The sequence below is a fragment of the Notechis scutatus genome, chromosome 2 (genome assembly GCF_049901735.1).
Source record: "Notechis scutatus isolate UNSWTSFEM ecotype Mainland chromosome 2, rNotScu1.2, whole genome shotgun sequence".
NCBI classification, from domain to species: domain Eukaryota; kingdom Metazoa; phylum Chordata; class Lepidosauria; order Squamata; family Elapidae; genus Notechis; species Notechis scutatus.
Genome location: NC_142010.1, coordinates 70,343,458 through 70,368,922, shown reverse-complemented (window position 1 = coordinate 70,368,922; position 25,465 = coordinate 70,343,458). Strand labels below are relative to the sequence as shown.

Sequence of the window (25,465 nt, the reverse complement as noted above, 5' to 3'; positions counted from 1 at the left end):
ATGAATATTCATTTTGTCAGATGTACTCAAAGAAATTAAAAATCTGCATAATTCGGATGAAAGTATTCCTTCTCTTTCTCCTTCCGCGGGCTTTTAATTTCCCCCCCACCGGCTCACTTTTTGTTTTCGGATGAAGAGTTTTCCTTGAGCCGAAGTTTAATGAGTCGTATCTCTAGTTACCATTATAAGCAGAGAGGAAGCCAAAGGCTGGGCGAGATTGAGCTCGGCTTAATCCCCTTTGCCGAAGCTTTGGGGGAGATAATTTAGCTAATGTGAGTGTAAAAAGGCCCCGGCGCTGGCGGGGGGGAAGCGGCAGAAGGAGGGGACCGGGCGGGGGCGGGGCAGGCCCCTCTGATCCTCCCCCTCCGGCCTGGCTCTTTTCGCGGCCCATTGTTGGCTCGGAGCGGGCCGGCTGTGCGCTTCGCGGGGGTGTAACTTGAGAGCTTTCGCTACAAAGTCCCAGCGCCTATTGCAGAAGCCGACAGAAAGCTCCCGAAGTGGAATCTGGCTCTGGACGCGGCCGCGTTTTTCGCTTGGGGAAGATCCATAGAAGAACGCTGAAGGTTGGCGCTGGCGGCGGCGGCGGCGCCTTGCCGGATTTATGCTTGCGCGGGACGAAGCGCCGCGGCCAAAGACCGGGACCCTGGCGCATCCTTTTCTTCCTACCCTCCGAGGGACGGAGCCCGGGAAGACGGAGTAGTTGGGGACAGCTCTTAAGCCGGCAGGAGGAGGAAAGGTAGGTCCCGGGTTGGTTGCCTTGGAGGCACCGGGGATGGGAATGGGAAAGAGAGGATCGGCGCTCTTCTCTCCGAAAGCGGACAGCGGGGCGAGAGGCAGGCGCCAAACGCCGAGATCTTGCCCACGGGAACCCGGAGACCTTCCGGGGCGGCTGATGTGGCCGAATTTGACCCGGAGGGTCTGTAAATCTGTTACTAAACCGTCGGACTGCGCGGAAACTTGTTTTTTGTTTTTTTTTGCCTCCCCGGTTTAAAAATTACGCTGCTCTCGGGAGGACATCGTTGAGCGCAACTTCTTCCCTTGTCCCACGGCTGCGCCGTGCGCTGCGAACGTGCATCGTGCCCACACGCGCCGCGTGTAAGTGACAAGGCAGATCCGCGCCGTTTCACTCTAAACATCCCCTTCGCCTGCGGCTAGACGCAACTTTTTCACAAACATAACCCAAAACCGCACTTAAGCGAACAGGGCTTGGGTTCTTACATGGCACTTAAATCCATTCGTTTCAATGGAAGTAAACCTGCATTATTGGAGCGGTGTGTGTGTGTGTGTGTGTTATTCTGCGAATGCACACGTGTGCTTTCCTTGAACGAGTAGTTTAAATCCTCGCAGTAGGCTGAAACTTCACCCTTATTTTTTCCATTTACCCCCACAACATTGCCTGAGGTAATTTACGGAGCTCACTTTTTCTTTAAGTGGCGCGAGCCAAAGCAGAATCCCCAGATCTCATTCAGCACAAGTTCCGGAGAGCCACATGAAACTGATGTATTATTGTGGAGATGTTGCGAAAGAGGGGAATTATAGATGGATTTATTCAGTGTGTTGCAAGATGATTGCCAATGGTGATCTTAGGGGTTGATTCCTTTGTCAAATAGAAGCTCTTGTCTCTTGAACTTTGAGCTCAAAAAAGTACAGCTTGGAATGAGCCTTAAACCTTGTGTTGGCTGTCTTTGCAAGACAGGATGAACAGTAAACAAACTATACCCCTCCCCCCATGTTAGTTTACTAGGTGAAGTTGATTGGTTTATGGTTGTTGTGTCAGATAATTATCTCAGATAATGGATTAATTGCATTTACCAAGGTTCAGTTAAGCATAGATAATTGTATAATTGTACAATGAGAACAGGATTGCTGAGAACTTTCAAAGTGAGTGCTATATTTCATAATTGTAATCTATAGAATATAGATTGTTACTAAAACTATTTCACTTTTTTGATGGCATTTCATAAATAGGTTGTTTGTATCTAGTGTTGAGAATGTTTGAATATTTGGATTGGCAAAAGAATGTATTTCACTCCCTGCCACTTCTTTCTTTGCTAAGTAATACTTGCACAGCCTAAAGCTTTAATAATTGTACCTGTACAGTGACCTCCAAAATGTTTGGAAGGAAACCTGGAATAGTTACAGGCACATATCAATAATGTGTTACAGGACAAAAGAGTGACTTTCATGTTTCTCTTTTAATTAAGTATCTGAGTGTCCAGTTGGGAGCCAGAGTGAAGAAGAAGGAAAGACAACAGGATGACAGCTCTGTGGTGTGATCTTCTTAGGGTTCTGGTGATCGCAACAATATGTCCTAGGATATCTGCTTCCACAGAAGGAACCAGGGATCCAGGTGAGAGTTATTGATAGAATTAGAAAAGTGTGTCTGAATATGAAAAACGGTATTAAGACGCTTTCTATGATAAAAGACACTCTGATCTTTTGAGGAGTATGCTTTACAAGCCTCAACCATCATGGCAAGCTATGAGGCATTTCAGATTTGTTCTCCAAACTATTGGACAGCAGCAGAGTATCGCTGCTGACTTTTAATCACTCATATTTTATTGAAGAGTTTTCATGTTCTGAGCAGCCTTTTTGACAAGAAAAATATGTGATGGAAAACAGGAACCTATCACTAATAGTTTGTCAAAGACATGTAGTGAGTCAGTGGCACAAAATGGAAATCTCTAAGATCCAAGTCCAACTCTTTGTCTAACCAAAGTTAAATATTTTTGTACAATAAGAGCTTCATGTAAATCATTTGGAATCTAAATAACTGAATGAATGAAAATTTGAGTGTACATCCCCAAGCATGGAAGCATTGAGCAACTTTGAACCAGTTGCTATTTCTTAGCCCAGCCTACCTGGCAGGATTGTTGTGCAGAAAAATAGTCATAGCGAATGCTATGTATACTCCTTTTGTCCCTTAAGGAAAGGTAAAATATAAACCAATCTGTTTATAAATTTTGAGTGATTAGACTTCCAAAGGTCATTGACTCCCATCTTCTCATCTAAAAAGCCTATTAAAATGAAAGAAAATTCAAAAGAAAAAGATAGAGTGTATTTTTGCATAACTAAACTATAGTCTGCTACTAAAGCGAATTGCTTTGAGGCATGGCATTCCTACTGTATATTTCAAAAACATGTTCTTCACTCACTCTCTATAAAAGATTAGTTTCCAGCTGGTTCCAGCTGGTAGATCTCAACTTCCAGTAAAAAAAAAAGAAGAAGAAATAAGATGCCATAAGCCTAAAGTTTTCCCATTCCCTGGAATTTAAGAATCACAAAGGTGTTTTCTGCACCTAATTCCTAATTCTGACTGCAAGTGTAAAATTTACAAACAGATTTTCTGTAGTCAGCATGCAATTGTGTCTCTTTAAATACTGTGCCAAAGTAGTTTTTGTTCACAAGCAAGATCTTGATAGTGTCAAATTTCTGCTTCTTTGTCATGGAGATTTTGTTAATCTTCTTTCCCATATTACAATAGGAATAGTTATCTTTTCATCTAGTTCTCACTTGCCTCTTAATTATCTTAATTCTTGACTGTAAAAGAGCTATATATTTTAATTGTGTGCAATGTAGGATAGAACTAAGCTCACTTTAATCGATTGGAAAAATGTAGATCTCTCTGAAGATTGCAACATTACATGACTGCTATCATATTAATAAAATGTAATATTTATTAAAATGTGCATTGTAAGTTTGTGGTTGTGGACCAATGGTATGGGACTTAAGCCTATGCAGGTACATTTAAAAATCTGTCCTATGTATCTCATATATGTCTATATCTGTATTCGCTTATACTTCCTCTGTACTTATACCTATCTTGTCTGTCTGTACTATATGTTTATATATTGCTATAGTTTGACATTTTCTGAATTGTTTCTACAATAAGTAGCTAGCATCCTTGTAGATTGTCTTACTGGCCTCACTGAATAATCTAATTCATTTAAGATTGCATTTCTGGGATTCCCTAGTGGAATAAGAGTGAATTGCCCTGCCAGGTGCTTGGCACTTTCACTCATGCTTGAGAAAAGATATTTCTTCCCTGACTGGCCCATCCATGAAACAGATGGGAGAATTGTTTTTTGTGCCAACCAGCTGCCTGGGTGCCTCTGAGCCTACTGTCACATCATGCTAGTCATTGCGCTTTGCTGCTATCCAGCAATCTGCATTCATGGACTGAGGAAGCAGTGTGATGGTTGATAAAGAGTTTGTTCTTTGCCATCTCTTCTTAGATTGGCACCATAAGCACCTTGAGGAAAAAAGATCAAGAGAATAAGGGTAAAGTCTGGAGCTTCCGCCTTTATACTCTGGTTTAATGAAATCACCTAGTTTTGTAATCAATGCTGCTTGTGAAGAAGAATAAAAATAATGTTTGTGAGAACCTACTGACAAACTTGGTGTTTCTGAATAAGTCGTCTCACAGGCAGTGCGAACTTTACTCTCAAGTAGAAGGTGCCAGATATTTGTTGAGCACTGATTCCGCTGGTCAAAGTCCACTGCTTGGGTGGCAACACGACAGGACATCTTTTCCGGTCCCACACGAGGTGTTGTTAAGAGTTGTTAAGAGTTGTCAGCGTTACCAGATTTTATATTAGTTTCAAATTATTTTCTTGCTCAACAGAAGGATTTTAAATTACTTGGAAAGATCTTAAATAAACCCAATCTGAAATTGTCAAGAATTGGAAATAGAGGTGACAAAAGAAGAGCAACTTGAGAATAGTCTTCAACTGTACTTTTCTAGACTCGTTGAAGGTCCAAATTACATTAGTATAGTGTTTTTCAACATTTGAAATCCCTCTCTGGACAGTCACTGCTTGCTGTGAATTGGTCACCGAGGCCCCTTATCAAGCTGACTTCATTATGTTCTTCTAAGGGAGGGTTTTTCTTCCTTTCCAGTCAGAATGCTTTCCTCAGTCGGAAGGAATATTTATAGCAAGTAATTTAATTACCTCAGCAATTACATTAAATGACTTTTTAGTAAAGAACAGCTGCGAGGGAATATTCCCCTCTGCACAAAAACAAATTCCTACATTGTGGGTGAAGGCCAGCTTTTGATTTATACAGGCATGCTATTTAATTGGCAATTAATTAGCGTTCATCTTAACTTAATAAAAAATGTCTTAGACTTTAACATGGGCCATCTATCTAATGAACGCGAAGCAAATCACATTCAACAATATGATGATTGAATTCTGTTGTAATTCTTGCTCCCAGTTTGTAAGGCCTTTGATCTCAGCCATTGATATAATATAGGCCACTTTACCCTTTGCAAAGGAGCAGAAGGCCCCAGTGGCTATTCTGCCTCAGGGAGTAAAAGTCTCAGGGCTCCTCGCCCTGAAGTTCAAATGGGAGGATGAATTGGACATTCCTGGAATTCACACCATTTGCAGGAATTCCTCTCCCTTGGCAGCCTAAGGTGGTAGGAGGGGAGGGAACCAATGGGTTACCTAGAATGGGAAGCAGCAGGTTTCAGCTGCTGCTGCTGGAGCAGGCTGGGACACATTGCTTTGTGTAGCCCGAAGACGTGGGTCACCCCTGGAGCTCAGTCCTCTCGGAAAAAGAGGGGAGAGTTACCATCTAAGTGGATTGGTTTCATTGAGGGGAGAGCAGACTTGCTTCAGGAGCGGATTTGGTAGAAGGGGTTGCTGGCAATGCTCCTACAATTGAGAAGCTAATGTCGGAGGAGGATGGGTCACCAAAGCAATTATAGTTCAAATCCAGGTTAGACAAACAGGGAGGCGGGAAGCTGTGGAGTCAACTGAGTGTGAAACCTCTCACTCCCGCTCATGCCCCTGAAGAAAGGAGGGAAGGGCTGAGGGAAAGCTGTGTGGGAGGGAGCTAAAGGGGAAGGGAGGGGCCAGGAAGGGATGGGTGCAGCTGGGGACAAAGTTGCCTCCTTGGGATTACAGGCATGCCTGTGCCCAACTAGGAGTAATGGCGAAGGCTTTTTTGTCTCGTTTCTCCTCCCCATCCACACACCCCTCCCCATCTTGGGATGTAGAAGCAGAGGAAGAGCTGAGAAGGGAGCCAGAGTCCTTTGCTGAAAAAGGGGCTGGCCCCTATTGTGAGCTGGGGCAAAGAGAGCACGGGAAAGGAGCTGTGGGGCCAGGACAATGGGGGAAGGGGCAGTGGTCCCGGGCTTCCTGACATGTTCATTTTGGAATCTGTCAAAACAGTCACCTTGGGCTCAGGGAGTGATCACTCAATTCAGAGCTCCCACAGAGAGAAATTTGGGGGGGGGGGATTTGAGCTGGAAAGTCATGCTTCAGTGTTGCTGGGGATCCTTTCTCCAGCCCAGGACTGGCAGGAAAGGGGCTTTGATGACATCATTGCTGGGGCAAGGGAGGGAATGCAGAACAAAAGGGATTATGGACAGGATTTGGAGGATCCCAAAGTGGAAAGAGTGGAATTGGGCAACACTTTTCCACAACTCTATTACTTTAAACTCCTATTTAACCTGTAAGCATAAAAAACAACAATAAAACACCCAGTAAGGCTTCAGCTTGTAAATGTATTTACCTGATTCTGCTTTCTCCTTCCAAATGACAGATTTGCAGAATCACAGGTTTGTGCCCTTAATTCAAAGTCAAAAGAAAAGAGACAATTTTTCCAATGTAACCTAACATTTGGCTAGCTTTATCCTGTGGTTTGCTGTAGAGCAAGCTAGAAATTGAGTGTGTGCCTCTAAAGTTAGAGCGACTGCAGAAGATTTCTGAATAGCTTGCATATTATCCTGCTCCCCACATTCCGAATTTTATCTTCCAGATCTGTTAGAAATGTTCTAAATTAAAGTTAAAAAAAAAAAAAAGCAAGATTCTCAAAAATGTTTAAGCACTTGGGTGGGAGCGTATTTGAACAGAAGATTCTGAAGAAAAATGGAATGTAAGAATGCAAAATATGTATGAAATTTAGCATGTAAACAACATTGTCAGATTAATGCTTTTATTAAAACAATACTTACCAATATGTACTAAGTTTGAGCTTTATACCCCGAAGTACATCTTTTATACCCATTTTAAAAAGGAGAAAAAATAAATGGAAGGTATGAACAGTACTCTCTAGTTGCATAATGTATTTTGTGCTTTTACTCTGAGCTCTCTGGATTTCAGAGGATGAAAGGTTTACATGAATTGAAAATAGTAGATTGACACCACTTGCTACTTTTGAAAACTTTACATTGTTCTTAGTTTCCAAACATACATCGGATTATTTCACAGAACAGAAGGCAGGAATCTGTCAGAGACTAAATTGTGAAACAGTTTTGCTATGAGATTAGGACTAATATGTTGGGCAGCTTTCCAGATTGGACTATCCTCCTTAATCAAACTGCCACTTCTCTGCTCCAGAGTAAAATCTTATTCTGTTGGTCAGTTTCACCCAGGGAGGTCCCCACAGAATTCTGAGTTTTATCACTAGCTCACTGCATTTTAACTTAGGGATGCTGTGTGAACCCAGCTCATGTTGTTAGTTCATGATGGTTCTGAATGTTCTGAGGGCACTTGAGTAAATCCCAGTTCAGTTACGCCTGGACAAACTTGACATACTAATACAACCAGTTTAAACTTTTTTTTTCTGTACCAAGTTAAATCTGGACAAGGGCATATTTATAAGTTGCTGTTTTAAGTGCAGCTATACTTAAGATCTTCCATCGCTCCTAAAGTTAGGTTTGGGAACTGGTGAAATAACAAAAAGTGAGTACCTTAGCTGAGTTTCTCCAGCCTATAGCTTTCCTAGTGGGTTGAGTGTAACAATTCAAATTTCCACCTTGAGCTTGTGGTCGCACTATTTGAAAATGCCTATGAGAGCAATAGTCAGGTTAAACACATCTGAAAGATACCTGTTTGAAGCAGTCTAGTATATATAAGGGAAAACCTTGCTACACTACGATTGTGGCTTAATACACTAGGGATGTAAGATTTGAATGCTGAGATAAAAGTAGCTTTTTGCTTTGCAGAGTTTGTTAAATGGCTCATTCCATCGCTCAAAGTATATCAAAGATGGCAAGAGAACAGGAAAAAATTGTCATTTGTGCTGATCGTCCTTTCTTTATATTGGACAGAGATATTTGACAGTCACATGCTTGAAACGGAAGAGGAGCATCTGGTTTTGGATCCAGGGAGCCAGTTGAAGCTCTATTGCAGCACCAACCACAGCCTTGCCATCACATGGTATAAGGAAGACAAGCAGCTTTCTCCTAGCGAGCGCATCCACATTCAGCAACATTTGCTGGAGATTCCTGAAGCTACCTATGAAGATTCAGGATTATACTCATGTCACGTGTGGAATACTGGAGAAAGCCTGCGTAATTTTACTATCTCTGTTGTAGGTAAGAGCATAAAACTAGGAAGGATTGCAGTGCTCTAACTCAGGGGTCCCCAACCACCGGTCCGCGGACCGGTACCGGTCCGTGGAACAAATCCTACCGGGCCGCTGGTTTGCTGGGCGCCGCCATCTTGTTTTGATGAAAAAGTGCTTCCGGTGAGCTTTTCCGGTAGAAAGCTCACCGGAAGCACTTTTTCATCAAAACAAGATGGCGGCGCCCAGCTGATGCCGGTACCGGGCCGCGGCGCCCAGCTGATGCCGGTATCGGGCCGCGGCATAAAAAAGGTTGGGGACCACTGCTCTAACTGGTTTCAAAATATCCAAAGAGATTTACTGATTTCAAAAGAAACACAGAAAGCAGCTTTGAGGTACGCTGAAACAGATCACATGATCCACTGAACTCAGGATATCATCAGCAGACAGTAAGATTTTAGACCAGAGCCTTTCTTACTCCTGCTTAGAGATACTCAGGGGCTGAGGATATGCATTGTCACACATTATACCATTTAACATAGTGTCTCAAGACTTTATGTGTTAATTTATTATATTTGTTATGGCTGCCTACTCTGGGTATCTTACAATATTGGATTACAAGATTAAAAACATGATAACCACTCAGATTAGAAAACGACCATAACTAAAGAAAATGTCACAGGGCCTCCACAAACACACAAATTCCAGGCTTTTGGAAGGCATCTCTCAAAACACAAGGATGGTTATAAGGTAAAACTTCCTTTGCAAAATTAACACCTACAATGTAAACCTTGGTGTACAATTGTAGCATTGCAGTTCCAGCTCTCTTTATTTGCCCTTTGTAACTGCCCTTCCCTACATCCACCTAACATTTTGCCTCTTCTCCTTGAAGAGTGCTGGCACAACAGGGAAAAAAACCCACCAAACCTCTTAATATGTGACACCCACCCATTGTTCCATAATAATTTGGGGTCGTTTTAGTACAAAGTGTCACCTGTGCTCATTTTGATTTTAGATTCAATGGCTTCAGGGGATGATGATGAAGACAGTGATGGGGAGAATGCTCATACTGATTCTAGTGAGGAGCCAGTACATGCCCATCGAGGTTAGTATTGGGGTCATTAATCTATACTTACTCAATCTCGTGGTCTGTGGCTTTTTAGGAGCAAAGAGAAGGAAGCCTATAGCCAGATATCTTCTCTCTATTGCAAAAATCTCAAGGAACCCCAAAGTATGGGACAGTTATTACCACCGCTATGCTACCAAGGATGGCGCATAACTTGGCCTGCAACTGGTGCCTTTCAGAATGTTGTGTATTCCAGGCAGAATGAATGCAGTGCTGTCATTCATTTTGACTGTTGAGTGCCTGTGTAACATTTTCTGTTCCTTAAATTCTTGTATTGTTGCTTTTTTTTTTTCTTTTTGGGAAACCAGTTCAAGGTTCATCCCCTCCCTGCCTCGGTTATAGCACAAAATCCATCTTTGTTCCCAAAAACAGAACACTTGTGAAGCGTTTGCTAAAACCTGAATGGGTCATGTCATTTATTTTTTTTAGCACCCTATTGGACACATCCTCATCGAATGGACAAAAAGCTGCATGCAGTCCCAGCAGGAAATACGGTCAAATTCCGCTGCCCAGCTTCGGGAAATCCCACCCCTTCAATCCGTTGGCTGAAGAATGGGCGGGAATTCCGTGGGGAGCACCGTATTGGAGGAATTCGGGTAAGACCTAAATGGGTTGGGTTGTTCTTTCCTCCCCTTCCTTCTCCTTCCATTCTCTTGGTTAGCCCACCAGGTTTTATGGATTAGGGCTTTGGGTGGAGAGAACTATAGACACATGTAATATAGAGGAAGAGGAAGCCGAACTATCCATGATGAAAGCCACATGCAGAACTAGGTCTAAGTGGTAGATTCCCAGGCCTTTGCTTGTGTGGGCTTAACATTTGTGTGTAGGAATAGATGTCATCTCTACAAAGAGAACTACCAAAGCCTTAAAATACTAGCTGTAGCCCTGGTCTCTTTTTAACTCTCCTTGTCCTAAATCTCCCAGAACAATACAGGTACCCCTTGATTTGCAACAGTTTATTTAGTGAAAGTTCAAAGGTACAACAGCACTGAAAAAAGTGATTTATGATCCTTTTTCACACTTACAACCATTGCAATATCCCCACGGTCACAGGATCAAAATTCAGATGCTTGGCAATGGACTAATATTTATGATGGTTTCTATATCCGGGGGTTGGGGGTGTCATGTGATCCCCTTTTGCGACCACCTGACAAGCAAAGTCAATGGGGAATCCAGGGTGATGACCGAGGGTGGGATACAAAATAAACACAGTCACAAAAAACAAGTGAGGCCCCTTTTATTCCTTCACTTTGCTTCCAAGCTCCAAATATCCTTGACTGGAGACAAAAAACTCCCACACACGCAGTTACAAGAAGGAGGAAATGCCGTTTAAATTATAAAGAGTAAAAAACAACACAAACCAGGCAAGATAAGGGCTCAAAGATGTCCACAGATATCAGAACACACACTGGGAAGGACGTCAAACTCAGAGAGGAACAATAAACTAGAGATATCTCCACGCTTTGTTTCCAGCACTTGCCCATATGCATGTCCTCTTATCCAGTTGTCACAGCTGCAGCCCATGAAGAGGATCAAGGCCCTCTCCTCCCCAGTAGACCACGTCTCTCCCTTATCCTCTCCTCCTTGCGTGCCCTAGGATAGAGAGGGGATGGGCCTGGGTCCTCCTCTGACTGCTCAGCCAGCCTCTGCCCTTCCCCAGCCTCCTCCACAACCTCTGGAGCCACACTTCCACTCCCTGTTGGCTGTTCCTTCTCTCCCTCAGAGTCAGTCTCCACCAGGGGCAGGACATCCAAGTCCACTTAACAACAATGTTACTAATTTTAACATCTGCAGTGATTCACTTAACCACTGTAGTGAGGAAGGTTGTAAAATGGGGCAAAATTCACTGAACAAATGTTTCGCTTAGCCACAGAAATGTTGGACTCAATTTGTCGTAGTAAGTTGAGGACTACCTGCATTCCTCAACTTTGCCCCAAGCTGAAGTAGCCAGGTCTGAAATATGAGATTCTATTAGACTTCATGCGCAGGAAAAATCTGACAGCTCTGCAAAAGAAAGGAAGGATGCACCAGGGATAACGGTAGCTTGCGCCGCCTTTTCTATTCCCAGCTCAGGCATCAACACTGGAGTTTGGTCATGGAGAGCGTGGTACCTTCCGATCGAGGCAACTACACTTGCTTGGTGGAGAATAAATTTGGCAGCATTCGCTACAGCTACTTCCTGGATGTGCTGGGTGAGAAGGCCTTCCTTCAGAAACCTTGAATGGGACCCTAGTATTCTTTAATGGAAAGCTGTTGGGAAGCAAACACTAAGCAAGAGGAGCACGTTGGCCATAAGAAAATAGTCAGACTCTGTATTAAGGGGACCAATTCACAGATATAAAATGGAGCACGGTTGAAAATGGAATGGACCATCTCCATTTTTCAGAAGTTCCTAGTCCCTATGCTGATGAATGCTTGTGAGTTGGGGGCAGGGGAGGGGCGAAACCCAGGTATTGGTGGCCTGCCATTTTCCTTAGGAAGGCAGAGGCGCCATCCTGACCTCAGACTCCCCAGATTGTGGGGTGGGAGGGAATCCTAATCCTTTGCTAGCTTCAAAGGAAGAGAAAGATCTCTTGGGCCACAAAGTCAGATGAAATTAATTAACCCTGACTGAACCACTAGGCAGAACGTGAAGCATTTGCTTTCTTATCTCTACATTCTTTATTATCAGCCTTCTCTGGGGTTACTCTTAATTGCCCCAGAGTCTCTGGAGCCAGCCTTGGCTGGGAGGTCTTTCTATGGTGTTATGTAATATCAGAAGCATAGCTGGTCTATGGTAGGGAAGAAATTATGATTCCCCCAAGTTTTGGGGCAATGCCATTAGTAGTGCTGTGTAAAAAAGATTGCAAACTGCTATTTTTGGATGGGTGTATCTTAGCTGATTTTGCTTCGTACTTTTGGCCTGCTCTGAATCACAATCACAATTGATGTACGTGGTGGAGCAGTGGTTAGAGTGCAGTACTGCAGGCTACTTCTGCTGACTGCTGGCTGCCAGCAATTTGGCAGTTTGAGTCTCTCTGGCTCAAGGTTGACTCAGCCTTCCATCCTTCTGAGGTTGGTAAAATGAGGACCCAGATTGTTGTTTGGGGACAATAGGCTGACTCTGTAAACCGCTTAGAGAGGGCTGTGAATGAAGCAGTCTATAAGTCTAAGTGCTATGGCTACTGAAGACTTCAGCAGTAACCTGTCTTGAGAGACATGGTGCCCTTGAGCTGTGCTGGACAACTGAACATTTTGCCTGTTTGTTTCTTGGCAGAGAGGTCTCCACACAGACCTATCTTGCAAGCTGGGCTGCCTGCCAATACCACAGCAGTGATGGGCAGTGATGTAGAGTTCTTTTGCAAAGTATACAGTGATGCACAGCCCCACATACAGTGGCTTAAACACATCAAAGTGAATGGCAGCAGTTTTGGTCCAGATGGAGTCCCCTACGTGCAGATCCTTAAGGTAACCAGAGCTACTTTTTTTTGGAAATGAGGGTGGAAAACAATAAACCATGTTGCTCAGTGATATTTATATTTATAACATGGCAGGGCTACGGATGTTAATCAATAATTGGTTTTCTTTGAGAAGATGAGAAAGAAATGAGGGGTTGAAGGCAAGGATGTTATTTTCTATCCATGTTGAAGAATTCTGTTAACACCCACGTCGCTTTTTCCACATCCTTTTCAGTTCAAGGCTGGACATGGGTGTTTTTGCTTTTAGTGGTTTTAATTCGGAAATGGTTGCTGACCTATAACCTTGAAAATTAAGGCATGCTCAAATGTAGGTAGTGCCTGGTAATTACACAGCCATTGCAATACAGTGACTTATTTTAAAGAAAGCTATGACAAAGGCAGAGTCCAAACATAGACATGCTAATATTTTCATTTGTGTTAACTGTTGGCAGAGTATATTGAAAAATATAAACAAAGCCTTTCATGATGAAAAAACCCTCCACTGTTAGTTTAACACTTTTCCAGCTAGAAACTTGAATCTCATAGGGTTTTCGTTTAAAAAAAAATCCATTATAAGCAATAAAAGTTAGCAACCAGTATAATGTATGTATAGCATACCTTTCTCAGAAAAATGGACCTTCACGTGTGTATGATAAGTTACGTTTAACTGTCAAATGTTGAAACTGCCCATCTCTCTTACGGAGGGACTGTAAGTGGTGTGCAGATAAAATATTAAAACACCAAAAAAAAAAACAGTATATGATATTTAAAAGAGGAAGGTTTATTAAAATTTAATGCTTAAAATTATTAAAAGACAAGTGAGGGATTTCAGGGAACTAACCTGGCTGACAGCTCTGTGCTCCTCTGTTCAACCCACCCAAGGCGGCAGAGCTATATTTCCATGTCTTTTCCAGAAGGCCAGGGGGGATGGGGACCCACCTCACTTCTGAGGGGAGAATGTTCCAGAGGGCAGAGCCTTCCTGGACCCTGCCAGTTGGGATTCTTTGATTGGCAGGGTTTGCAACAAGCCTTCCCTGCCTGGCCAGGTGGGAAGAATTGAAGTAATGTTAGGTCATTATCACCTATTAATAGTAGAAACAAACAAATGATTCTTCAATCAAAGAGGTGCTTGGGACACCTTTCTTGTGTTGCCCACAACTAATGTTTGTCTGTCTTTTGCCCTTGTTTGGTATTTACCCTGTTAGACGGCAGATATTAACAGCTCAGAAGTGGAAGTCCTTTACTTGCAGAATGTCACCATGGAGGATGCTGGTGAATACACCTGTCTGGCTGGAAATTCTATCGGCTTGTCCTATCAATCCGCCTGGCTTACTGTGCTTCCAGGTGAGAAACAGCAGGGGTGGCACATTTCAGACTTGTGAGAAAGCTGTTTGTGGTCGCTTCGTTAAAACTAAACTCTTGACAGGAACAGAGTACAACACACACACACACACACTCAACTTTAGATATCCCCAAGGCCACTTTACCAGTTCTGCCCTCAAGATATTACTGCTCAGGCAAACAGTTTGCTCTGCTTACAGCAAGACAGTGCACAGATAACTTTCTGAAAAAAGAAATCTGATTAACTCTTTTTGTGCCCTGTCAGAATAAGCTGATATTATTAAAAGTTTGGATAATTTGAGAGAAACTCTAGTGGCAACACATAAAGTAGCCAGACTTCTAATGGATTTGGTTTTCTACCTAAGGCAGTCGCTATCACTTTAAGCAGGGGTGGGGAATGATGTCCCTTTTATGACTTGTGGACTTCAACTCCCAGAATTCCTGAGCCAACCAGGAGTTGAAGTCCACAAGTCATAAAGGGGCCATCGTTCCCCACCTCTGCTTTAAGGAAAGACCTTTAGCATAGCAGCCCCCTCCTCTGACCTATGGAAATATGCAGATTATCAACGTAGAGCCCCCTGGAGCAGATCCAAATTCTTTCCCCCTCCCAATCCTTGTCAAAATAGCATGACTGACAGACAGACAGAAGAAAGAAAGAAAGAAAGAAAGAAAGAAAGAAAGAAAGAAAGAAAGAAAGAAAGAAAAAGAAAGAAAGAAGAGAGAGAGATTGATTTGCAGCTTAACCTATCCAATAGCGGTCACACACTCCAGTCTTCCTGGCAAATCTTTGCCTCAGGAATCTCAAGGAATCATGAAAATGGCAGCCCCAGAGGCAGGAAGGACATCACCACCCTGTGCAGAACCAATCCTATAACAAATTATAGTGACATGAAAAAAACAACCCGCTAATATTCACCATGTTCAGTGCAAACCCACCACAAAAGTTATCTGACTCCATACCACAACATAAGAACAGCAAAGACAGGCCAATTACAACCAGTGCGTCTTCGAAGGAACTTTTGAACTAGTTTCTTCTCTAGAATGAGGCATGAGCCAAATCATTCATTCACTGGCTATAATGCATTGCCAGGCACCCCTCTAATAAGAAACAAGTTTGAAAAATAATATGACAACAAAGGAAATGTGATCAAACATGATGTTATTCTATGAATAGAAAATGTTTTTTTAAATAATGTGAAAAACAGTATAGTTAAGTTATGAATTTTTTTTTTTTGCCAGTTTCATGCCTCAAACTGAAATGAATAATATCTGAATGTGTACTTATCTCAGGGGCCTTTTAAAATATGTTTACCAAGAAATGATTAGTAGCAATAATAAATGTTATATGAATATGGGCACATCTTGGGGTATTTCTTAAAATGTAGATTTGTAAATAATTTATTATGTAAGATCACTTTCTTAACAGAAAAAGGGAATTGTAAGTGGCTTCCAGATAGCTGTCTTTGAACCAACCACACTAAACAATTCAATATTTTTTCCTCTGCTTTAACATCTCCAGAAACATATTCAGGTATTGACAGTTTAATTATAAAATTAATTAACTGAAGATTTATTTGCTGTTTGCAGATGAAGAAGAAGTTGAAGAAGTATATGCTCCTGAAATCAAATACACCGATATAATTATCTACACTTCAGGGTCTTTAGCTATTGCTATGGCTATTGTCATTGTTGTTTTATGCCGCATGCAAATTCAGCCAAGCAAGCAGCCTCTGGAACCAATGGCTGTGCACAAACTCTCCAAATTTCCTCTTATCCGACAGGTATGTAGTAGAAACATTGACCTACTGAGATAACAGGACATTAACCACTGAATTAATTTTGAAGTTCCCCAATCGTGTGTAAAGCTATCTACAGGTAGTCCTTGACCTACAACCACAATTGAGCCCAAAATTTCTCTTGTTAAGTGAGACATTTGTTAGTGAGTTGTGCCCCATTTTACGACTTTTCTTGCCACCATTGTTAAGTGAATCACTGCAGTTGGTAGAGTTAGGGTTAGGTTGCAAAATGTGATCACAGGACCCCGAAACACTGCCACCATCATAAATATGAGTTAGCTGCCAAACCTCCAAATTTTGATCAAATGTTCATGGAGGGGATGCTGCAGAGGTCAATAACTACGGTCATAAGTCACATTTTTCAGTGCTGTTGTAACTTTGAATGGTCACTAAATGGACTGTTATAAGTCGAGAACTACCTGTATAGCATGGAACAAATGTTGATTGTAAACAATAGGGATCTGTGGTAAAATACAAGTTCCCTACATTATTAAGAGCTCCAAAGTCTCTCTTAATATTTACTAAGCAAGGTCTGCTACATTTCCCATGTATAGACCTCATTTAAGAGTTAGACCAGTTCTAGAAAGAAAGAATATTACTAGATGGATCTTGTATAGTGTACTTGTATAGAATTAGATGTATCTATTCTGCCGTACCATCTGAGATTTGCGGCATTTTGTCATTCGAATCTAGCAGATTTATGTCCCATCTGTTGCTGCTCTGGAATAGAACAACATTCAGGACTAATCTAATGTATGTCCTTGGTTTGCCTCACAGTTCTCCTTGGAATCAAGCTCCTCTGGGAAGTCCACAACATCACTAATGCGTGTTACTCGCCTCTCCTCAAGCTGTACTCCCATGCTAGCTGGAGTTATGGAAGTGGAACTGCCATTGGACTCCAAGTGGGAATTCCCACGGGACAGGTATGCGTAGAAAGAGGTGGAATATTTGCTACTGGAGAAGCACAGCTACTTTTACAATATCTTAAGCTGAAGTTCTGTTAAAAGATGGAAATTTGGAAAAAAATGCCTATAATTCCTTATCAAGGTCTCTATTCATTATACTACAAGGAGCTGGTTCCTACATTTTCTGTTGTTACTGAGTTTTTTACATAAAGATATTCACAGACTAATGTTTTCTGCACCTGCACAGAGATGGAACTTGGTAAATACTGGTAACATGATAGTTCCAAAATGGCTACCCCATTCGGAACAAATAAAGAAGGGATATGACACACTTGCTTTATTACACATCTGTGAAGTTTCCATCTTCATTTTACAACAGAGCTCCACAAGCTAGGGCCTCCCAAATGTGTAGGATTACAGCTGGATGTTGCAAAACACTGCTCCTCAACAAAGTGTGCAGCAGACAAAAAAACTCAAGTATCACAGTTACCTCAAGCCAGTCAAATATGCTGTATTTATCCATGTCAAAAATGCCCTTCAGTCACTTCTTTCTGGCACATCGGACCATCTGTTAATTGAAAGGAAAATTGCTGTAGGTAGTCCTCAACTTACGACTGAGCCCAAAAGTTATGTTGTTAAACGAAAGAAGTTTTCCCCATTTTATGACCTTTCTTACCACCGTTGTTAAGTGAATCACAGCAGTTGTTAAATTAGTAACCTGTTTGTTAAGTGAACCTGGCTTCCCCATTGACTTTGCTTGTCAGAAGGTCACAAAAGGTGAATCCCATGACTCTGGGACATTGCAGCCATCCTAAATATGAGTCAGTTGCCATGTGATCGACAGGATCACATATTCATGGGGATGCTGCAATGGTTGTAAGTATGAAAAAAATGGTCATGTCACTTTTTTCAGTGTCATTGTAACTTTGAGCGGTCACTAAACGAACTGTTGTAAGTCGAGGACTAGCTGTACTTACTATTGAAAGCTAGTCAATATCTACACTAGTCTGGCATCTGGAAGAAGAAGGATCCATTGTGGCTTCACCAACTCATAGATCAGCCTAAGACACAACACTTAAAATCTATTTAGTGTTTTTTTTAATGTTAATCAAGGCTGCAACCCTGCAGCACATTGTTAATTCTGGCACATCTTCCCAATTCTGAAGTTATCCTTTTTGTTCCTAGGCTGGTGCTAGGCAAGCCCTTAGGTGAGGGCTGTTTCGGGCAGGTGGTGAGAGCAGAAGCCTATGGGATTGATACAGAACGGCCAGAACGGCCTCTCACTGTTGCTGTCAAAATGCTGAAAGGTAAATGTATGTTGGAGGGCCCCAGAGCCTCATCCTTTTGACTTTTCTCATTATTGGTGGTATTCTCTAAATGCGGGTCTTCATACCATTTCAGGAATCTTATTTCTTTGCCTTATTAGATAATGCTACAGATAAAGACCTGGCTGACCTCATCTCAGAAATGGAGATGATGAAACTGATGGACCAACACAAGAATATCATCAACCTATTGGGTGTCTGCACCCAAGATGGTGAGTGACTTCATTTCTGGTTAGGAGGCAGAAAATAGAGTGGGCACTGTGGGAAGGGAGAGGATGCTTGGGCGGCAAAAGATTGAGAAATGACAACTCGGTTGGAGTGAAGAAGAACTCATTGGGGGTGGAGGGAAATTGGGTATTGCAATTGTAGGATCTGTCAGGATGCCGAACTTGAACATGGGCACTTGGTAGGATTGGGAACAGACGTTAGGACATTTTGGAGGCATTTCTGAGGACAAAGTGTGATTCGTGGTACCTTAACTACAGGTCCTCTCTATGTGATTGTGGAGTTTGCTGCCAAGGGGAATTTGCGGGAGTATCTGCGAGCTCGCCGACCTCCCACGCCCGATTATACATTTGATATTACCAAGATGCCAGAGGAGCAGCTTTCCTTCAAAGACTTGGTTTCCTGTGTTTACCAGGTGGCTCGTGGCATGGAGTACCTGGAATCCAAGCGGGTAAGAGGGAACTGGGCCAGATAGTGCCCACTGCTGTCTGTCATGATGGTTTCCCAAGAAACTCTCTTGGGTGTATTAGTCAGCTCTGATCCAGAAGTACATAATTTGAGTTCACAGCCACAAAAGCTTTAGATAGGGCCCACCATATTTTTCTCAAAATGGTGACTAAAGTATCATTTTTATTGTGATAGGAGAAATTTAAAATCACAAGGAATAATGTTATTTAGTTTCAATTAATTTAAGGTCAATTAAATTCTCGTGTCCAACCACTTTGGGGAATGAGGCCACTTCTTAGAATAAGACTCAGACCAAATTTGATCTTTGGTCCAGAAAAAAATTACATAGATTGATGCTTACTAAGTGCTCTGGCATCTTCATTTCACTCCATATTAAGTTTGCTATTGAATTGCCTGAGGTCCAACAACAGAGTGTTGTATATATCAGGCCGGAGAAAAAGAAAATGAGAAAGATGTAAAAAGTCCTCCTCATATTTATGTTAGAAGGAGTAATAAGCTAATCTATGGTGACATCAAGGTTATAGTAGAATCCTTGGAGTTTGATGCAACTCTTTTGTTTTCCTTCCAGTGTATTCATCGGGACCTGGCCGCTCGCAATGTTCTTGTAACTGAAGAGAATGTGATCAAAATAGCTGATTTTGGCTTGGCCCGTGGGGTTCATGACATAGACTACTATAAGAAAACCAGCAACGTGAGTGAAAAAGACCATTTGATATCCACAGGGTTGCGAGAGGGTCTAATGCTGCTCAGGTGCTTTGGAAATGCAAAGCATCATAGGGAAAAACATGGGTAAATGAAGAATAGTTTAAGTACTTCTGTCCCCAGAATAGCAAGAAAGGGTCAGTTGATCTAACCATTTAAACCCAAGGGATTTATTCTAGATTTGTTTGTTTTGAAATAAGCCAGTCTTGCATAAGATTAAATCAATTCCATCCAATCACTCATGTCGGTAGAACAATTAAACCCAGCATATCACCCAAGTTTGCCTACTTAGCCCTGCAAGAAAAAGAAACAGAGTGTGGCTGAATAAGCAAGCTTTTCCATTACACCACTCACCATCAAGCCCCAGCAGAAAGGAATCCTCTCAGGCTCTGACCATGTGCCATGCCCATTGGCTCCTGCCTAGCCAATGGAGACAAGGGTAGTGATGCGGTGGAACCTTTCCAGCACTCTGTTAGTGCAAAGGACTGTGTATTGTGATGCCTTCATGATGGCCTTGTAGAAGACAATAGGTGGGGACTATTCTGAAAACGGTGGCTATTAATCCACTGCCAGGACTACCTATAATAAGATCTGGCTGTCTGGGCAATTGACTGTATTTTTAAGAGGGCCAGTGGCAGGGAAACAAAGTATTACAGTATCTTATCAGTGAAGTTTATTTGATTCTACAGGTAGTCCTCATTTAACAATTGCCTCCTTTTAGCAACCATTCACAGTTACAAAGATGATGAAAAAGTAACTTTGTGAGCAGCTCTCAATTTATCGCTTTCACTGTCTATAAAGCGCAAGAAAGTTCATGAGCCCTTAGTGACCACTTGGCTTGTCTAAATTGTCTCTAAATAAGGACTTCCTGTACTTTTGAAGTATAGAAAGTGATTTAGTAAATACAGATTTGATAGAGTTGTGGGACAATATGTATCAATACTATTCATTGGAAGGAGAAGGAGAGAGCTTGTAAGAGGTGGTCTGCCACCTCAAAAAAAAAAAAGCAGCAATGAACTGACAGCTTCTTGTGTTTACCTCCAGGGTCGCTTGCCTGTAAAATGGATGGCACCAGAAGCTCTGTTTGATAGAGTGTATACACACCAAAGTGATGTGTAAGTATGAGTGTGCAAGACTAGATGGTTCTCACTATCTAATCACCCTATAGAAATGTGCCTGGTAAAATAACTGAGTAGTGCTCTGTAGTACTTTTGGATCTGCTTCCAAAAGTGTTTTGGAATGTAAGCCTCACACCTGTCTGCAACATTTTAAAACAGGTGTCTAGCATATTGCCATTTCTGCCGTACAGTCCTGGGAAAAGAGGCATAACTGTTTAGGATGGTGTAAATAGATTTTGTGCTGATGTTCCCATCAACTTGTGGGGATCTAAAGTTTGCGCACCTACAGATAAATATTGCAAACTGTTTCAGACACATTTCTTTGATTTTTCACCTATAAAAAAAAACAGAGGAATCTGTGTTGTTTGTGGGGAGGAAACCTGTTGGCCTGCCCAAATCTATAATATCTACACTGGCTGGCTGTAATCCATTTTAGAGTTTCAGGCAAGGAAACCTCCCAGCTATCCATGGAAATTGTTGACTTTTTGCACATCAGCTGTGTCTCTAATACAGCATATTGCAACCTTTTCCCCAAATATTTTAGAAATATGGAGAATAACTGAAGTGTATTATACATCAGTTTCCTAGTGTTCCTAGTATATGAATCAAAGTTTTCATTGCAAAGCCAAAGCAATGTTTCCATCAAAATACCTGTAATTGATCTATTCAGTGGTCCCTTTTTGAAATAGATGTTTATTCCCATCCTGGTTTCTGCATATTGGATACTGTCTATTTACCATGCTCTGCCATTTGTGGCCACAAATACTTTTTAGTAAATATCTGTTAATAGTTTTCCACCTTTCATTGTGAAGGACCTCTTCTGAGATTTGCTTGCCACATAGATTGCTTTCCAAATATATATGTTCCGAAAACCTATATAGCCTTCTTACCTTCTCTCTGCCTCTTTTCCTCACTTTAAGGTGGTCTTTTGGGATTCTCATGTGGGAGATTTTTACACTGGGTGGCTCCCCCTATCCTGGCATCCCAGTGGAAGAACTTTTCAAACTCCTAAAAGAAGGCCACCGAATGGACAAGCCCTCCAATTGTACCCATGAACTGTAAGTAGCACTGTGCCTCCTAAAGCCACATTTCCCAGCCTTGCTTGTCTTCCAGATGCACCGCATCCATGTCCGTAAACTATACTCCAGTGGGAAAGACATGCCTGAAACTTTTCGTTTTCCCCAAATAGGTACATGATGATGAGAGAGTGCTGGCATGCTGTGCCTTCCCAGCGACCCACCTTTAAGCAGTTAGTGGAGGGATTGGATAAGGTCCTGGTTGCTGTCTCGGATGAGGTAGGTTTGAACTCCCAGGGGATGGTTCCACAGCTGGTTATTGGCAACAAAAAGTAGGGATTTTGCCTTTATCCCTATGAATGCTGATTATGATTATTTTCCCCTTTTCAGTATCTGGACCTGTCAATGCCTTTTGAACAGTACTCCCCATCCTGTGAAGACACAACTAGCACCTGTTCCTCTGATGATTCAGTCTTCACCCATGATCCTTTGCCAATCACCCCTTGCCTTTTTCCTTATCACAATGTAAGGACATGAGGAGGGAGACAGGCCGTGGACGGTGGCATTTTTGTTTTTTTTGTTTTTCCTTCATTCCTAAAGGATTACATAATTTGAGAACCGAAGTTCTCAGAATGCCCCTGGTCGAAGAAACTGCCTGGAGCTATATTAGCAAGAACTAAAAGTCTCATCAAGCTTCTGGAATCTGCTGGACATCTGCTGCCCAAAGTTCACCAACAAGGACCAGATGGCTTCCTTACGCTTGTCTACCGACGCTCCAGGCGCCAATGCTGATGTTTCAATACCCTGTAATCTCAGGTCCCCTCAAAGCTGTTCTTCTAGCTGAGCCTTCAATGCAGCCAGCTGACTGAAGACGAGTAAGGCCAGATTAATAGGAAATAACTTAGTCCTGAAAAGAAGGTCACTCTCTAACAGCTGGAGCTCTTAGGAGCATCACAGGGTATCCTGCTTGTTTTTCTTGATACCATTCCCAATTTAATAATACTTTAAAGAGACTTCATGATTTGGCAGGAGTCAGCCAGTCAGCTTTCTCAGGCAGTCCCATCCTTACCTGGACACACAACCACAAGGATGTCCTACCTAGGACATGGACCTTTCCTTCTGGCTCCTGATGCCCTCTGTACATAACCCTAGAGATAAATATTTATGTACATATCACTTCTAATGCACATGAATGTCCTGCACCCATAAATTATTTTTTTTGGAGTAGAACCTCTGCCTGGAGGTTGTTGTTTTTTCCCTGCGTCTTTGGTTGGAATGATTGCTAGACTAGTCTGGCCTCAGTTGGTATGCTTAAATCTCTATGTGAAGTTCAAATGCTGCAAGTTAATTTTGGTTCTTGTGTAAATGAATATCTGTGGAGCTTTAGAAAGGAAGGAACTGTGTATCTAAACTCCCTATTTAATCTGCCTCTTCTTCCCCCCCACCCACACACACAGCCATGATCTGTAGAACAGAAGTTGATTTGATTTTTGATACTCTAATGCAGCTAAAGCAACAGAGGATCTGGTGGCACTTCAGATTCCAACGTATTTATTATAAGTACATGACCCATCTCATCCAATGAAAGTATTCAGTTATTTAATGTAGGAAGTAAGAGCATAATTCATCCAATCTTTTGTTCCAACAATGTTGTAATTCTTAAAGGCCATAAGACCCTTTGTTTCTGGCCCAATGTCATGTTCAGCAGGGTCCTTGTTTCACATTTCACATCCAAGCCAGATGTTTTGTCAGGTCACCCCTAAGCACAGTATTCCTCAAATTTTGCAATTTCCCCCAAAAGTTCATCATTTATTGAAAAACGTAAAAGGAGAATACACGGATATTTCAGGTGTAGCTTGCTCAACCCCATTCGGTAAGAGCTTTCCCCAACTTGGCACTGTCCAGATGTGGAACTCCCTGCAGTATCCAGCATCCATAGGCAACACGATCGTGCTGAGAGTTGTCATCCAGAGTTTACCAGGTTGCGAAAAGATGGATGCATAGGTGCCATAGCGAGAGCCATCTCGGTGCCATGGAAGAGTGTACATGCTTTTTTTTTTTTTTTTTTGCTGGAAACCCTCTGCTAGGCAGAATTCAGTTTAGGGATAAAAACTAAGGAGATGTATGAGATTTATACCTGCCCTTAGAAATTCAGCTGTTTCTGTGTTTTATAAAGAAATAGATTTGATCCCAGAAAGGACTAAACAAATTCACGTGCACCTGTGTGACTTGCTTGCATGCATAGCATGTGCACCTGTGTATTCCACAATAGCATGGGAAGGCTAATGGTGGAGTGGAGTGTCCATTCTTACGAGGTTTACTCATACACAACATCTGTTCTGCATTAGCTGCTGTTCCATTTAAGCCACCATGAACTCCACTGCCAACATCTCCCTGAAATTGATCTAGCAACTGGCCACTCTTTCAGAGCCTGGGAATCTGTCTCAGGATATCGCAAAGCCCAGTGGGACTATTCCATCCCCACCCACACCCGGCCAAACAGCCACCCTATTGTCTTCCTAGTGATTGGTCAAAGCCCCTCAAATATCAAAAGGAGTCCCTTTCCCTGCTTACCGTTCCAGAGGATCTAACATACCAAAAAACAGAACAAAGAGATTCTGAGGAAACATTAAAACGTATATTCCTTCTGGTTGTGTCCCCTTTCTCCTGTTAAATATCCTAATTTCTATGCCCCCTCCCCTTCCACCCCTGAACTATGGCAGAAAACACGGGATCAGCCCCAGGAGGTAACTGCAGCTGTTTCTCTTCTTCCCCAGCCCACTCCCCTCCAAGCCATCTACTGGGTTTAAGGTTTCACAAGAGATCTTGTGAAGGAATTGTACCCCTGCCATCCCACTTGGGATAGGGTTTCAGTGGGCCCTTTTCCCCAGTGGGGCTTCCTCTCTTCCCAGCTGTAGCCCATTCCAATCCAGCTGGTTGAAGGGATGAGAAAGAAGGTCTCTTTCCTCCACCCCCCACCCCCAAAGAAGTGGCTTGTACTTCTGCATTTCCTTTTTCTGCAAAGTAATATATAGCAACGACATGGGGCAAGTGGTTATATACTGCAGCCAGTGTGGTGGGCAGCTGTAGAGAAGGGTTTTGTTTTTTTTATATCTCAGGCTGCAGACTCTTTTAAGAGTGTGCAAGAGTTTTCCAAGGGCAGAAGAGATGTTGCAACAGGTGCAATAGACAGGAGTTGTTGCTAGTCCTTTTTGTTCCCTCTGTTATCAGCTTAAAACTCAGTCCTGCACGTTCATCGGTATAGACCACTTGCACTTTTAAGACAATATAACCCAGGCTTCTCTTATTAGCAGTTTCCAGAGTCACGTTCATCCAAAGATTCTCTTAGCCCGTTCACAGAGACTGATATTACAGATGTTTTAGCTTATTCTCATACATACCAATTTTTATCAATGATTCAGATGGCAGCATAGAACTCTGCATAACAAATACTGTCCTTCATACATGCAGACATCTGTGAATGTTTACATTTATTAGGAAAATGTTTGTTCCGTAGTAGAGGAATGTTTTTTTTTTTTGCCCTATAGGACACAGGATTTTGTAAGAAATATCCAGCCAGATTTCTGTGACATACCCCTGCCCTCCAGTCATTATCCTGTGCAACGATCCTATCTTTTACTTTCGCCCAGTTTTAAAATCAGAAAAATTCTCAGTATTATGATCAGAATAAATGAAGTACTTTTGTAA

The 25,465-nt window shown here is 42.2% G+C and overlaps 1 protein-coding gene across 1 annotated transcript; it reads left to right on the top strand.

The window, feature by feature from the left end:
- Nucleotides 1–385: 385 nt before the first annotated feature.
- Nucleotides 386–25,465, top strand: FGFR4 (fibroblast growth factor receptor 4). The gene is made up of 18 exons (XM_026673402.2): nt 386–736; nt 2,205–2,350; nt 8,063–8,329; nt 9,314–9,403; nt 9,854–10,020; nt 11,493–11,616; nt 12,681–12,871; nt 14,067–14,205; nt 15,790–15,983; nt 16,776–16,921; nt 18,089–18,210; nt 18,330–18,440; nt 18,714–18,904; nt 19,490–19,612; nt 20,668–20,738; nt 21,662–21,799; nt 21,931–22,036; nt 22,148–25,465. The coding sequence occupies exons 2-18, from the start codon at nt 2,257–2,259 to the stop codon at nt 22,292–22,294; spliced, it is 2,421 nt and encodes an 806-aa protein (XP_026529187.1). The 5' UTR covers nt 386–736; nt 2,205–2,256; the 3' UTR covers nt 22,295–25,465.